Source organism: Ptychodera flava, chromosome 5 (assembly GCF_041260155.1).
Source record: "Ptychodera flava strain L36383 chromosome 5, AS_Pfla_20210202, whole genome shotgun sequence".
Taxonomy (NCBI): Eukaryota; Metazoa; Hemichordata; class Enteropneusta; family Ptychoderidae; genus Ptychodera; species Ptychodera flava.
Window position 1 is genome coordinate 27258154 of NC_091932.1, and position 16716 is coordinate 27274869.

At 40.5% G+C, this 16716-nt stretch overlaps 1 protein-coding gene across 1 annotated transcript in view; it reads left to right on the plus strand.

Moving 5' to 3' along the window:
- The window catches only part of LOC139133402 (nucleolar protein 4-like), a 79996-nt gene that overhangs the window by 21093 nt on the left and 42187 nt on the right, over positions 1 to 16716 (plus strand). Inside the window, exons 2-3 of the mRNA XM_070699969.1 lie at positions 4083 to 4229; positions 5218 to 5430. Of these exons, the coding sequence (XP_070556070.1) occupies positions 4083 to 4229; positions 5218 to 5430 (360 nt within the window). The remainder of the gene's footprint in view (positions 1 to 4082; positions 4230 to 5217; positions 5431 to 16716) is intronic.

Here is a 16716-nt window from a genome sequence, read left to right on the forward strand (position 1 = left end):
GGATAAAGAGGTCGATCGATGGGCAGACAGGAGGGTGATGCTTTAAGCGTGCCCCGATCTAGGATAAAGTGGAAGGCGAAGCAAAGCCCCTATCTTGCGTTCAGCCTGTTGGTGACTGGCATAGCGCAAATTGGATTAACAGTGCATTGTGGGTATATGCAGGGGGAGAGGTGAGAGGTCGCGTTTGATTTCCGACGGGAACCGTCGAGCTGCATGGGAAAGGTGTTTGCAACGTGCATTAATGAGACTCTGCTATTCTGGAGCATGTGTGTAAATTTACACATCCCTGGGAGCCTGGTGGGATCATACACTGATTGGAGATGTCGAGCCGAGTGGGCAAGTCTGGGAGCGCGGGTCGCCAATATCGTAAAGTCGTGTCCATGGCAACAGGATGATCCGCCACCTCAAACGAAAATTAGCGTATACAGTTGAAGAAATTCACGATCACATATGGCATTACCCAAACACGCAATGACTAGAAAAACGGGTCGGGTCGGGGTAAAATTTCAGTGTCCAGCGCTACCTTGAAATTTGCAAAGTTGCATATGGCAGCCGATGACCGGCCAAGAGAATTCGGGCGTACAGAGGAAAAAATACCACATGCTTCCTTGTTATCATCAACACCGGTGCAGAACCTCTTACATTAAACGAGTCTTGTCTAAAATAACACGGCGACAGCTTGGTAGGAAAATTAAGTACCTAGTTTCTTCTTCCATATCTCCTTGATTACCATCTGCCCATCTCCTCAAGGTCATATGTTCCCTTGTCCGAGCTCAGAACCACTTTACAGCAGTATAAAAAAGAGGTGATTTTCTGACGCATGCTCCCTATTTAAGTCTTCGAAATCATCAACACATGCTTTAAGACGTTGTTTGTTTTATTAACGTTTGTAGTTATGATAATAGTAAAATAATAAAATGGCTGTCCTCTTATTCCATCGCCTGTGCCGTGATTAAAAATAAAAAAGACAATTATTGAAATGTTTACATGTTCAAGTGACTAGTATTTATTTAAGAGGAATGAATTATGTACTGGGATGGAGCTTTCATTTCATCTTTGTCAGCGTCGATTTCTGTCCCGTGTTTTCAATCGAATTTTCAAAAGTCCTTCATCCGAACACACGCTATCATGTGAAACGCATAGCTTATAGCTCAGAGCGATCTGTGCGGGTGTACATTCGAACCGGTAATAACGACGTCTGGGACGCTATGTCTGTACCGTATAAAATCATTTGAAGAAAAACCGGAAAATAGCCGTTCACCTATCGCCATTGTACGTCTGTTGGCGGTCTCGACTGAACGGTGCTTTACAGGAACACCTGATGCAATGTTTTCCTGGTTTTCGAAAGTCTTAGGACTGAAACGAAATGCTGTTCTCCTTTGTACACATATGCTGGCACGTTGCCAGCAGATTGGGAGCTAGGCGTTGTTGTTTGCTACAAAACACGAGGCAGAAACATGAGTGTAGATAATGACAAAGTTCTCAGCTCATCGCATAGTGATATTCGGGAAGTAATTACGAATCGCAGGGTATGGTAATGTTCAAATTATCCAGGGCGGTAACAAAATTCTGTGGGTACCGGTAAAATAAAACCAAAACGGCCCATGTTCGCTTCGTGAACGTAAATTAAAAATCGGCAGAAGGGCGAACCATACCACCAGTACAAATAACAGACTCTGCTATAAATTAAAAACTATTAAACCAGTGACATCTGATCTGTTTTTGAACCATTCGGACGGAACCGTTAAATGATTGTCTTCAGAATTTAATTATTACTGTATAGGGACCCAAACGTCTTTTTGTTTTATATTTAACTTTACTTTAGGCAGTTCCTATTGTGGGTTATTTTCACCAATGCACCACTTCATATGTCAGTTTGCTGCTTTGTGTAATGGTTATTCTAAGACTGATCCGTCGCGAATAGTCGTTGGCTTACATCTAATCGCACAACAGGACTAGCGCAAAAATCAATGACCTAGACGACACCTGTAGTATCTGCGTATTTTTTTTCAGAACTCTCTGGGTTCTCAAGTAATATGTCTGCAATACGTAATTCCTTTGACTAAATTAAATGGAATCACCAAATACATCGTTTTTGACACACACACACACACACACACACACACACCTACATACATACATACATACATACATACATACATACATACATACATACATACATACCTACCTACCTACCTACCTACCTACCTACCTACCTACCTACCTACCTACCTACCTACCTACCTACCTACCTACCTATATACATACATACATTACATACATACATACATACATACATACATACATACATACATACATACATACATACATACATACATACATACATACATACATACATACATACATACATACATACATACATACATACATACATACATACATACATACACACACACCTACATACCTACCTACATACATACATACATACATACATACATACATACATACATACATACATACATACATACATACATACATACATACATACATACATACATACATACATACATACACACATACATGCAAATATATAAGGATATAATAATAAAAGCCTGTTATGTGTTATATATATATATATATATATATATATATATATATATATATATATATATATATATATGGCAGAATATTAAGACAGAACGTTTTATAGGTATATTTAGACATCTATAAATTCGTTTTGACTACAATATGAGCAGGTATGTCAAGAAAACCGACCAGTGTTTTGCGGACAGAGCCGAAGTTTAGAAACGATATTTTACAGCAAGTACTCAACTGACATTTCTTCATCTCAGGCTCTGATTAGTGACACCTGGCCGCTTGACGTACATACGTAGCCCATACGATATTGATGTTTAATCTTGTGGCAAGTCTTGGAGTCTCCTGCGAGTGACACGCTGAAAGCAAAGTAGGCCAGCTACAAATGTAACACAAGTACCTGCAAGCTATCGTCAAACTATCCCGTGTTTTTCAACGACACTGATGAAAACTCTTAGCGAGGCTGAAGGTCAAAACCCGAGTGTTTTAACCTCAAACATGCAGGGCCGTCATTTGAATTGCAAATTGCTTACTTATAGCTGCAGGGCACGGCCCGACACGCTACTCGATCCATGCCAGTTGCATTAAGGGGACGGCATCTATGCACTCTAAACGAGGCCCGGACTGCAGATCAAATTATGCTTCAATGCTTGGTTAAATTGGGCAGAAACGATGGGCAAAAGTTCCAATTTTCGCAGCAATATCTCCTCCCTCGCCAAGGACAATATGCTCTCTGAAATAGTCCCTTTCAGGCGCTTTACCGGCAAGATTTAATTTTAGGGTTATTTGAATTTCAATATTTCTTTTCTTTCGCATTAAATCCCGGATTTTTCTATCAAAGAAATTGAAATTAATTCTCTTAAAAAGAGTTGCTGCAGCATGGTACAGTACAACGGATTCTCCACCACTGTTCCTTTATTCTGGACAATCTGAAAGGAAACGAACCTGTTCTTGAATATATCAACTTTGCAATTGAGATGAAAAAAACTATTTTCTTTCGTCGCTTCTCTATTCAGTTATGTTGGGGTCTTTTAATGATTATGTTATTTATATATCAATTAGTTGACCGGTTGGTTGGTCGTTTACTTGTCTACGATTTCTTTTTATTTACTTGCTACTTCATTACTTATACATACATCAATATATACATTTATTGGCTCATCCATTATTTTATTTATTTATTTATCATACAGAAAAAAAAACATCTTTAGTTAAAATAGTAAATTGGATTAGGTAGCCAAGATCCATAAAATACGGTAAAATTTACTCGAAAGTATTAAGAAATGCGAAAAAAGTCAAGGGTCGGCGGGGTTTTGTTGGATAGGTCGGGTTACCGGAAACATACATATTTTTTTATTTGGCTTAATTGAGAATGTATTTGTTCATCTTTTGTATTCGAAGCATGTCTTTCAAATATGATTATTATTTGGGGAATGTTACTTAAGCGTGTGGTAATACCTACAATGTTGTAACAATGTTTTAAAAAGTCAGCAGTTTGATTGAACTTTTTTCTCCTTTCTTCGCAGTCACATTCGGAGGATACTATTATCATCGAGAAAGGCTACAAACGTGTCGCAGTGGTAGAGGACTTTTTTGATATCATCTACAATGTCCACGTCGACATGGACGCGCGCGGGGGAAAACATGCCGGCCAGAAACGCACATACAAAGCCGTGAGTATAACAATCTTCCCCTTTATCTGATAATACTTGCACTACACGAATGAGCGACATTAAGGTAGAACGCGCCTCGGGGACAGATATTCGGATTCTCAAACTTTTACAATTTTTTTCTGATATACCACTTGTGGGGGTTCATTTTAAAGCTTTTGGTGTAAGAAAACTTTTCAACGGCTTAGATTTTCGACATTTGAAAATTTTACTTTTCCCCATAGAGTTGACACAGGGATGGCGGCCATTTTGAATTTCAAATGTCGGTAAATCTAGTACCAAAATTTGCATGACGACGCCGATATTTATTCTTTATTTTGTTAGAGAATGATTGAAATTTTCCTTAAGGAAAATTTTAGCAAAAGTTTAAGTCTTTCACTTTTCGAGGCGCATTCTACCTTAAGCGGGCAAAAATTATTTCATTGAGTGAAAACTTCCATCGAAGAGGTCACTCTGCCCGACTAGTATCTCGCACGGATCAGAAACTCTCTCACTCAGGACTTGCGCGGCATGGTATATCCCATAATACTTATTTTAATCATGGAACCTAAATAAATATTCAAAGCTCGCCGTTTCTTTCCTTTTGTTACAAAATTTTGATTTCAAAGTCCTGCTAAGAGGAAGAACGACCATTACGAGACAGTCTACCCATTCTTTGTAACCATGACAATACGTCGTTTTGGGAGTATTGAACGTGTCTACTTGATATACGCAGGCAATCTTATCGTTCATTGCAGGGTTATTTTTTGTCCAGTTTTTCGTCGCCATCGCGCCAATGCAAACGAAACTTAATAAAATATCTCGTGCGGCACAAAATTAAAAACCGTGGGTCGTGTAACAGTATTGATGAAAAACGATGCTAATCTGGGCGAGCAGAATTGGACCGAACAAAGGACTAACGCTATTAGCTTTACAGCCCGAACGAGAATTCACAACACGCCCAGAAAATTACATGGAGTACATTGACTGGTACAGTTGTCGTTCCTCTCAGATTGCAGAAAATTACGCTTTTCTTCCTCGTGAGGCCGTCACCAGGTTCTTAATGAGCTGCAATGAGTGTCAAAAGAGGATGCACTTGTCTCCAATAGCAACCAACGAAAACAATCATATTCTGGAGGAAGCTCCCGCCATCGACTACAGTCTCCCGATCACGACGACCTATCACATCCAACAACAAAAAAGAAAATTATCGGCAACCTACGAGGTGAGTACCCCCCAACTCCTCGAGGAAACTTGAGAGTCGCTTTCCGAAATGGGATGCAAATCATCTGGTCGTCCTGACAACGAGCGTCAGAGCCCCCTATACTCAACATGCACAGAAAGCTCAGCTCCGGTCTATTTGAAGTAATGCGCGTTGGATTAGCCTTGGTCCAAGAGAATAGCCACAATTAGTTGATTTTATCAAAAAACAAGTGCTACTCAAATACCGATGAAGAGCGAGACTCCCATACCCCCTCTACCATGTAATTTGTCAGCACTTTACGAAGCGGATAGATAACTGGGGAACGCGACTAGGCCGGTGAATTTTGTCTGGTCTATGCTGGGGGTAAAATAATGACGTCACAGTGATTATCTGGGGGTGGGGCAAGACACCTTGCTGGAGAAGATTCTAATCAAAGTGTTGATAAGAATGAAATATTTGCATAGCGGCTTACTTGTAATATGCAGCACAAAATCTACCGGCCACCTTGTGGCATGACCTTCTTTCGTCACAGATCTCCCTGAGAATATTAATACAGAATGGAGCATTTTACGATTGGTTTGTCTTTCCTTGAAGGTTTTATGTTGTGTGCAATTGATAGAATACTGTATGGTCGTGATGCATGGTAACAAACCGACTGGGGAATGTATGTAGAACAAAGAAACAACTTTCAACGTGAACTACAGACAGCACAATGACATGGCGGTAAAATCCACAACAGAGTACTTCAAGTACTTGGTGTCATGTACCGGTGACCCCTAAAGCGAGTCATTATTAAAAACAAATAGCAAAGGATAACACGACATAAAAAAGTCCCGTCAACTCGCAATGTCACGGTGATCGACCGCGCACACTTGAATCCGACTTGCAACTCTGGCACGATAGTTTGACTTGAATGGAAACTTCAACTTTTGTAAGACTCACAGGAGATACAGCCGCTGTCCTCTTTTTTGCGTCCCCTCGGCTGCAATTTTCTTCTCCCTTTTTGACTGAAATCCTGAAACGTGAGATGACCGTGAGTGGACGATGAAATTCTCTGATTGGGAACAATTTGCTTGTAATCGTCCAATGCGGCTGAAATTATCCCTCGTTCGTAAAGGGCTAATGAGCACATGAGACCGGTAAAAAAAAAACTAGCCTGGGCGCACACAACTGCTAATCAACCTAATTAACTTATTTAACGAGAAGTCAGTGAAAATTGCACGCTTCTCTCGCAACGTTCATCGAGATCTGACTTTGTCTTTTATTTCCCCCTTTTCTGTCTTCTTATTTCATCTTTTAATAGCGATCGGGTTATGCCGATAAATTATTCAATATGAGATACTGGATACTGACAAAGCAGTTCTTAATTGATAGTGTGTAATTCGATTATCCGATTTTGCTTCCCATGTCAGGGAGAGGCGGGAGGGAGAGGGGGGGAAAGGGATTGAGGGGAAGAAATGTGAGCGGAAGCGGCAGATAGCACAAAACACAAAGTATTTTAAAATTTGGCCTGTTGCTATATTCTTCGAGGTTTCTATACAGCGATCATACCAACTGACAACTGGGAGCGGAGCGTATGAAAGCGACGAAAGGGCACGATCATTGTGCTATCACTGAAAACCATCATTTATTCGCACACTTTTGTAACCATGCGGATAAACACCATCAGAATGGAAACTGTTACCAGGGTAATAAGAGGGATATAAATTAGTATAAATAGAAGTGAAGAAAAATCAGTGTAAACAACAGCAATAGATCATCATCATCGTCGTCGTCGTTGTCATCGTCGTCGTCGTCGTCGTCGTCGTCATCATCATCATCATCGTCATCGTCGTCATCATCATCATCATCATCATCATCATCATCATCAATCATTATGCATCGTTATCACAATGACCATCAATACTTAGTTGTGTTCCGTCTTACCGTCCCTATATGAACAGATTGTCGTGTATAACAGGGATCTTCCTTCTATACCCATCCGCTCTATACCCTCTGCAATGCACGCGGTCTTATCGTGTGCTCTTGAAGTCGCCATATATTCACGTGAAGCTTTTTTTGTCAGAGCGCAATTCGGCGGGCTCCGAGTGCTTTAATTCGCACTTTAGTTGGAGCAGCGCTGTGATTGGCTGTACATATCGCAACACTCGTTGAACACCCGGCGGAGTTTCGGATAAGCTCTGGCATAACAGAACTGCGATTCTAAGTATTTCTCACGTCGACACGTCACGCTCGGGTTTAGGAGTATTTTTCTGTGAAGCAGACAATGAAAGATAATGGTCATATTTATGCTGTGCATCAAGAATGTAGAGTTTTTTTGGTAAAATGTATGGAATTTGTAAATATGACCATGCCTTTTCCAAGATGACATTAAAGCCCAAGCATGCTAACTTTTGATGATAATTTCACCATTTTTATTTTGAATGTGAACCATAATTCCTTGTTCTTCTACCCAAAGAATGTTGATATACACAGTATCCAGCTTGTCAATTCAACCCCTATGGTCGTAAACTGCATTGTTATTGTTGAAAACTGACTTCTGGTCCGGACTAGAATTCAAATGTAAACAATAACCCTGCATTTTACACATATAGACGCTAAGTTGACATTCTTCGGGAAGTAGAATAAGAAGTTGCAATTGATTTATAAAATAAAAATATAAAAAAAAATCATCGAAAGTTAGCATTACTGTGGCTTTAAAACACTTTGTTTTGTTAACTTTGTTTTTTGGTTGAGGGATTCTGAGAAAGATCTGCGGGTCTACTGATCAGCTACGAGATTGATTTGTCGCTGCTAATCGATTTTCTCAGCTACGGGAACCAATAGGTAGACTTTTATCTTCGTTATGCGTGAGGGGCTTGCCAAAAAAAGAAAAGCAGAAGTCAAAGTAAACAATATTGTTCAAAGTACTTCAGCACCTGAAACAAAAGCAGTAATTTGAAGGGACGTTATAATTTTTAAAAACAAGTACAATTAATTTTTTTTTCGGTTTGGTAAAATACAAAAATGTTAGCCTTGCATTGTGTACAATCTGCAATCGTATTGTCGACAAATATTCACATCCGGTCTACAGTTCGGTTGACAAGTTGAACACAGGGTATCTTGATATGGTTTGGCGCGTAAAACGAGACACCTCGTCTTATGAGTAGAATATATGTCTCCCTCAGAATAATTCAGGTCCTGGGGGTCCTTTATAGGGCCACCTATATAGGAGTTAGAGGGTTAATTTCAAAAAATGCAGCTATTGCAAGTCAATATTTGATCCATGAAAAACTTGCAAATCGATATCGGACACTCAGGCACAGTGTATGATATTATGCCGCGCGCATCGACAAGTTCAGACTCAATTGGGGCCACGTTATTGACCAGCAGAATACTCTATATACGAGCATATTCGAGGCCCGTGAACGTGTATAATATTCAAATAGGTATTCATGGTATTTGAACAAGTTCTACCAAACGTATAAACTTGGATTCATTTGATCTAGACAGACAATATGTCATACATCTGAACCATCATCGCGCTTTTAGTATAAGAAGTATCCCATTTACTAAATTTTCACTACGGCAAACCAGCAGCAGACGACACACCACGACCGTAATGTAGCGAATAGAGCATGTTCACCATTGTACACACAAGACGTTATCTTGATATCAATATGCTTAATTTTTACACCTTTGAGAGGAGTGGTCGGCCTGACAGTATCTAGTTGTTTCATCGGCTTCTCACTTGTACAAATGAGGAGAAAATCCAAGTGTACGGATTTGTTTGAGTATGCCACATACAACTATTCTAGCACACACGTCACTATAAGCGAACGGCTCCGTTGTTGTTCTGTATATTTCACATTTTGTGTCCATCGGCCAGAGGGCACATCTGGCTCTCGCTCGCAGATCGTAGAAAAATTGATCATTTTTATTTTTCGGTGTTATAATAGGAAAACATGTCTCCGCACTGGACAAATTCCATTTATGGGCTAGGGCAAGAGAAAGCCAAATTCAGAGCTCGACCGCTCCTCAATATTTGGCTTTCCTCCCGCCCTTGTCCATAAAGAAACGATAATGGACGGCGGGTTGCCTCTTTTCCCTTGAATATGCGGAGTAGTCATCGGATCTGCTCACCGCATTATCACCAAACTCGTCCCTGACCCATCGCTTCGTTTACTCACCGCCCGTCCCGCCAATCACTGCCCACTGCGCATGCGATAGGGACGACCAGAGTTGGCCATTTTCCATCGGAAGCGAACTGAATTGTACAGTACAATCAACCGTTATTCTATAGAGAGCAGATTGGGTAATCCCTTTGAATATTAATACCGGATTAAAAAAGACAGCAATGGGATTAAGAGATTTCATTTTCAAGAGTAGGGTAATCCTGGAGGCGGACGGTGGAAAAACAGAGCGGACACAGACGGGGAATCGAAGCGATTCCCTGAAGGGCCACCAGCGTTTACTTTAGTCCAGACGCGCGGTACATAAAACATTTGCCGTTGACCATTGTTTTGTGAGTGTTATACGTTCAGTCAAGATGCCATGTCGTGTAGCACCATAATACTTTTACATCAAGTGGCCCGTTAAATCGCTTTCCTCAAATGTGCTTGATGTTTCCAATTAAAAAATACAAACCCCGAGAAAATTAAATCTCGGAAGCCTGGTGCTTGCCAGGGTCCTTGAGAATAATTCCCGGCACACGTATTTAGCGACTCGTTTTTGTTAGGCTTCTGTTAATCGTGCGATTTTGACCGTCCTTTGTAACTATAAGTATTGTCCGGGTTAACCAAATGCAAATTTAAAATTTACCTGTTAGCACAGTGAAACTGATAATGTCCGTCGTTAAAGGTATACATGTTCAGTTTGTTCCCGCGCAATGTCATCAGTTACACACTGCGCATTCTACCTTCAAGAGCATAACCAGGTCAGGTTAGGGTTATCGGTGTGGGACATCTATATACATTAAAATTTTTTCAAGAACTTAGACTAAAGAGGGAGTTATTTTAGAAAAAAGGCAAGCGAACAATTTGATTGAAAGCAATTCGTGTGGGTTTTTTTTACAAATTTTGATTCAAAAAACGTAAATTAATGTAGCCCAACAGCTGTTTGTATGACAAACGCTTTACCTGCCTATCTATGCTATAAAATTCGTCCCGTTCAGCATGTATAGGATAACCTGGCTTTATTTTGCGATTATCGGTTACTGGCATAAAGTTTATTACCTGTTTCACGTCACAGATGCTGATCATCTATTCAGGGCCTCCCAAACGTCTGTTGTCTACGACATGAATGCCTGTCAGTCTAGGTGGCGGCGTTTCTCTCGTGGACAACACCAAGTCTCGAAAAAAGCAAACTTCTGAAAGGTGTTCCAAAATGGCGGGCAAAAATGGTGGCAGTATAGAGAGTGGGCGGGAGATACTGGCGGATTTGAAATACGATCTGCCTCTGCACAATCGGTAACATTGCGTTGATCGTTTCCTAATGATCACGACACTAATTTCGGGAATGGCGGAAAATTTTTCACGAATTTTCCAAGTTGATGGGACGTAAAAGTTGGGCACAGGTTAGGTCACAGCTCTAAGTCATCGCACACTTGTTCGTTCAGCTCTATAATTGAAAGTGTCAGACAGTTTGTTTTACGGCTTTGTTCATATAGTTAGAAAACACGAAGGGAAGCCTAGCATAGACGTGTCCTGATATATGTAAATCATTTCCAGAACTTCCGAAAATACAGACACACGATTTTCAGAATGCGACAAATGTCATTGCCTTGTTTTGTCCGCGTTGTCGAGTTGTCCTGCCAGCTCAACGTCCGTAATTAGTTGCGCGCTTAACTGAGCCACGAGATATGTAACTTATATGTACAAATGTTATTATTTCGTTTCGCACAATGATTCATTCTGTCGGTCCAGTGACGTTATTCGGGACGATGGTAGTCGGTCTCACACGGCTAGCCACCAATGTAAATATAGCTATTCAACGGTGATTAATTCCGAGTCGCGCGGACGTGATTTGAATGGCAACCGAACGTTATTTGGGCTGTGTAATTTGCACCGCTATTCGTTCAAGATATCGGAATGGCTGGCTAAGTCCTATATTGTGGGTATTTGTGTGCATACGTACGTGCGATGGGTTCTAATTCCGCGCAAGGTGCTTATTCGAACTGGGTTGGTTTCGAAATCTCCACGCCATTGATGGTTGTTTTTTAAGTGCGTAGTTTCTTTAATAGCATCCGCGTGGCAGAAATCCATATCCCTGTTCATGTGGTACTACATGTAGGTTCACTTCAAAAATTACACCATCGCTTCTGGGCTGGATAAGCTTCGATATCCCAACACACCGACAATTTTCATTCTGCCGTTTTATTGACGACCTTGGGGGGGAAAACCAAGTCTCACAACGGAATACATGCACGTCCCTGAACTGACCATTTCACTTGAAGCGATCATGGCGTTGCCATAGTAATCAAATCACCTGTGGCAACATTTGCCAATACGGTTGTTTTTTTACAAGGTGAGGCACGGCGACTATATTCGGCCTGGTGCACCAAAACGCTAATAAAACCCAATCACAAGATGCGACATAGTGCTCCAACTAGAAAATTACGACTAGTTTCATAATGCAGAATTAGGTGACGGAAGGGTCCCGGCGCCTCATATCAAAACCGTTCAAGTTTCCCATCAATTGTGCCCTCAAGAGCGCCACGGGCGCGATGGGACTTTCATCAAGTGCAAATGAAAATTTAAACGCAACAAATCGTTCTTCATCTCAACAGCAGACCCCGTTGATTAAGAAATGCCCACTTTTCATCGTTTGCATGAATTAAATAAAGCGAGGAAATGAAAAATGTTCTCAATCGTTTATTATCTGGAGTTCATATCCAACGTCCGAACTGTGTTCGGCGTTAATCCTCTTCTCGTGGAGCACAAAGCATAGATGAGTGATTAGCTCTTTAATTCACATCCGGGGTTATTGCTGTTCCATATTAACTGCTAGCACCGAGCGATGCTGTTGTTAGCGCACAAGTACCCGAGACATAGGAGAGCTTTGTCCGGTCGCCGCTGCACGCATGCGCACTGCTCCCGCAGAGGACAAGTGGGTATTCGCTGTGTACAACTTGAAAGAATTGTGACGTTGGACGTCGCAGTAACAAATCGGAAAGACATACTCTGTCTTGAATACAGAGCGGGAGCAGAATAACGAAAGGTTATAAGCAAAATGTTTATTTGATGTGAAGGGGAACACTAGGCGGAAAATGTTTTAACAGACAACCTGTAGCCTGTGGGCCAGTGAACTATGCGATGTATCGGTACTTACTGATCTTTTCATCGTATGCCGTACTTATAACCTGCATTGCTAGTACCCGTGTTTTGGTGTCGAACAGGATAATTGAATGTGCGACCCACTCCAGGATATGGGTTCTAACGCCAAAATACCCAAAACTGTTCAGTGTCGTTCATAACGAATAAAATTTGAAAAATTCGAGGGGCTATAAATAGCAGTACGTCTAATATTTTCCAAAATCTTCCAAAGTATACCTTAAACATTGTATGGCCTTTTTCATACCTGTATGAAATCAGGTCTTTCACATTTGAGTAACTGCCACTTTTGGACTAAATGATAAAAACTACCTCGTTTATGTCGCTTTCAACACGGGTGGCTGGAACGAGGATAATTTGATTGTTAGGTCACAACCCAATTTTCCCGCGTCATTTATTTTGACGACAGGAGATCGTTACTGCCAGAACTACAGCTGCCGTGCCAGCGATCGAATCCACTCAAGGTGAAACTGTCTGCTGTAAAGATATTTCCGGGGGACATCAGAGTGTTTACCATGACAGTGGTCGCTTGATCTTGAAACATTTTTACATGTTTCATGAAATATCTATAGTTTGATATAGTTAATATAATTTCTTCCTAGATTTTCAATATTGCAGTAAATTATAAACAGGGCGAAATGCTCATGCATGTCCCTGTAAACGCGTAATCCATAACTGAGAGTAACACATCCAAACTTGCATTATAGACCCTCGAAGGTCACTCTATGCTTAAACATCTGAATACGATAGCAGTTCGATGGACCCTACATCCGTAATGGGTGCACAGTACGCCGATGTCGTAAAGAGACTCCAACGTCATCAGTCGTGACTACGAAGGAACTGTACGGAATGAATCTGGATGTTTACGAAGCTGGGAATAAACATGAATGCAGTGAACAAGAATGTGCCTTTTGGTTCCACGGCACAACTTAACGGAAGGGACTCGTTGCGTCATCGTGACAGCTACGCCGAACATTCACAAATTGAGGAAATCTGAAACTTGCTTTTGCAAGCACTGCTATAAAAATCAACTCTACGCCTCAACTTGGGGGTTGAATTTGGCGCGGAATAGTAAATACGCCTGGGGATATAATGTACGTGACAATCTAGTCTGATGTTAGTTTGTTGAAGCGTCTACACGACTAAATTCAACAACCAATATAATGTGCAATACTTGAAGCACATTGCACGTTCTCACGCCTGAAAAGATACGCTATCGAATTTTCCCGCTCAAACATGTCGATGTGGGAAGTTGGATTATTGGCGCGGAGCATAATTTTATATCGACTTCCATAGAAAATAATGGACCACGAATGAATGGAGTTCACTTTCAAAACTTGGTGACAGGAAAGTAGCCTGAAATTCTTCCCTTCGTCTTAATCAAATATCAACAACTCAAAAAGGGTCTCATTGCTCAGGGACTACGAGTAATTCGCGTGAGGTCAGTCCAAAAACTCTTAATGTACCAGTCTTTGTCCAAAAAGTGCGCCAATTTCCGTTGCGCGTGAATTGTTGGCCACGAAGCCATCGATTAACCGGTGTAGTTTGCACGACGAGAGAACATACGATACTATGAAGCAGAAAGAGGAACGGTTTCGATAACAGCGACGTTGAGACATTGTGGATGACCCGTCCCGTGTCTTTGTCTGCAGCCGATGACATACGCTAATCCCCTGCCGTAAATTACAATCGCCTGTTTTGAAGTTTGTGTAAAAAACGTGAGACCTTTGCCGAGTGTGTCGCTATGGTTACCTGGTGATGCGCTGTTTAAAGTGTCAGAGTATAGAATGGTGTCAAGATGACACAGATTGCAAGGGTGGGGTCGGTTAATCGTCTGAAATGGCTCGCTCAGTCCTCATGATGGTTTGAAAATCGTGCGTGGCGTGTTTTTTAGATCAGAGTACTTTAACAGGGCTCTTTGGGACTAGTTATGGTAATTTCAACACATGTTTGAAAGCGGCCTAATTATTCATATTTCCCGCGATGTTTGTATGGCCATACTGATGTCTGACGACGGTACGGGGATGTACATAGAAAGAGTGGATTACTTGCATGTAAAACGCCAGACTGAATTCCCGTCAGTAATTAGTGTCCGGTGGGTATTATCTAGAAACGCGTAATTATATCTTTATACCTGTGAATTTTGAAATTTTTTCAAAGTCATGGATTACCTTATTAATACACTTCTATTTTATCTATTAAATAACATAATTTTGAATATATGGGAGCTTTGCTATGGCGTGATAAAAGAGCGCGTCCCTTACACATTCAAAAAAAAATTATATAATGTGGGTAGAATGTTGTATTTATTTATTTATTTATTTATTTATTTATTTATTTATTTATTTATTTATTTATGTATTTATTATTTATTTATTTATAATTTCTTTATGTATTAATTCCTTTATTCATTCATTTGTCTAATATTAAAAAATGTCTATGATTCACCCTGTCGAAAAAATAACACTTTTATATCGTAATTTCGCGCTTGCAAAAATGTCATTCAGCACATTGTTCATCAGGTCTTAGTACACAGTTGCTTCAGCTCATCTTCAACTTTCCCATGTGATGGACTCGACATATAGACATCTGATAATTCCGTTTCTGTGAACTTTCTAACGAGTAGCTATTTCCCTGTTAGTTTATTGTCAAGACCTAAACTGTCAAGGAAAGCATCACAACGATCATGATTCTGCTTAGATGCACTTTAAGTTGTCGTCTGGTTGCAACACAGCCGGAATGCAAAATAAGAAGTGGCCCTTTCCAGGGTCGCGTTTGACATGGCCACGATGTGCGCCGAAGAAGCGCCGATCGTTTCTGATTCGTCGTGTCACTCGTGTAACATATACGCGTTCAAATTTCTAACATTTATTTTACTGCACGACCAACAACATCCCGCATCAGTGAAGTTTCCAGCGATACCTTGAAACAAAACAGACAGCAGAGCTATTTACAATTAGTTAAGCCGACATTTTAATCACATCTTGCACCTAAAAACTTTTGGATGGGATATAAGTTTCATGCGAGCGGATCCCTGTGGCCCAAAAGGAGGCGCTTCAGTTCAGGTTAATGACGAAGCCTATTTTTTATCAAAAATAAGTACCCTACAGAAAACAGAAGCAGAAGGATGCCCTTTCGATGTGGCGTCTTTAAACTGGGCAAGGGACACGTTTAATGACCGTTAAAATGAATTGTAAGGTTAAATTACCGAAAAGAATGGCACTGCACAAGATAATCTGGTACATGGACAATTTTTTGAGAGAGTCTAACATACCGGACAAAGTATAACCAAAACAGAAGACGGTACACGTGGCATATCATGTAAAAATTTGTTCATTTATCAAAATGATTGGTGCGACGCCAAAAATATTTAAGTTCGCTACGGTCGATATTTCCTCAGTCGGTCATTAATCGTTTCATTGCGATTTGATGAAAAATTAAAGGTCATATGTGGGCACTGAATATTTGTTTACGTATTTTTAAGTACAAATCGATGATAAATTGCGCCGAGAATTTGAAAAATCGGCACAACCAATAATTTTTTGGCGGGAAGGTATTTACCGCGCGCATGAGCGCAAAAGGTTTCAATTGTGTTCGCTCATCCATTGGAACATCACAATTATATGCAGGATTCTATAGTGCGGCGTCGCCTATTTATGGAAATAGTGCGTTCAGTTTTCTTCTCGGGGTAACTGACTGTTTCTTTGTCCGCTGGCCCAAACTCAATCAGGATATACTGAACCTATGGACGAGGTCACAACACATACCTCGTGTCTTACGGAGACATACAATAATACCAACAAAGAAATTCCAAATAATTCACAATTTTGGTGAAGCCCTAATCTGCAGCTTTGATTGGAAACTAAAGCATATGAAAATAACGCTAAATTGCTAGCATTATGGGAATTTATTACTATTTTATAAGTAATAAAATGTCTGGATAAAACTACTGGTAGGGAGGCATTGGTGTATCGGGTAACGTGATATTTTTGCAATT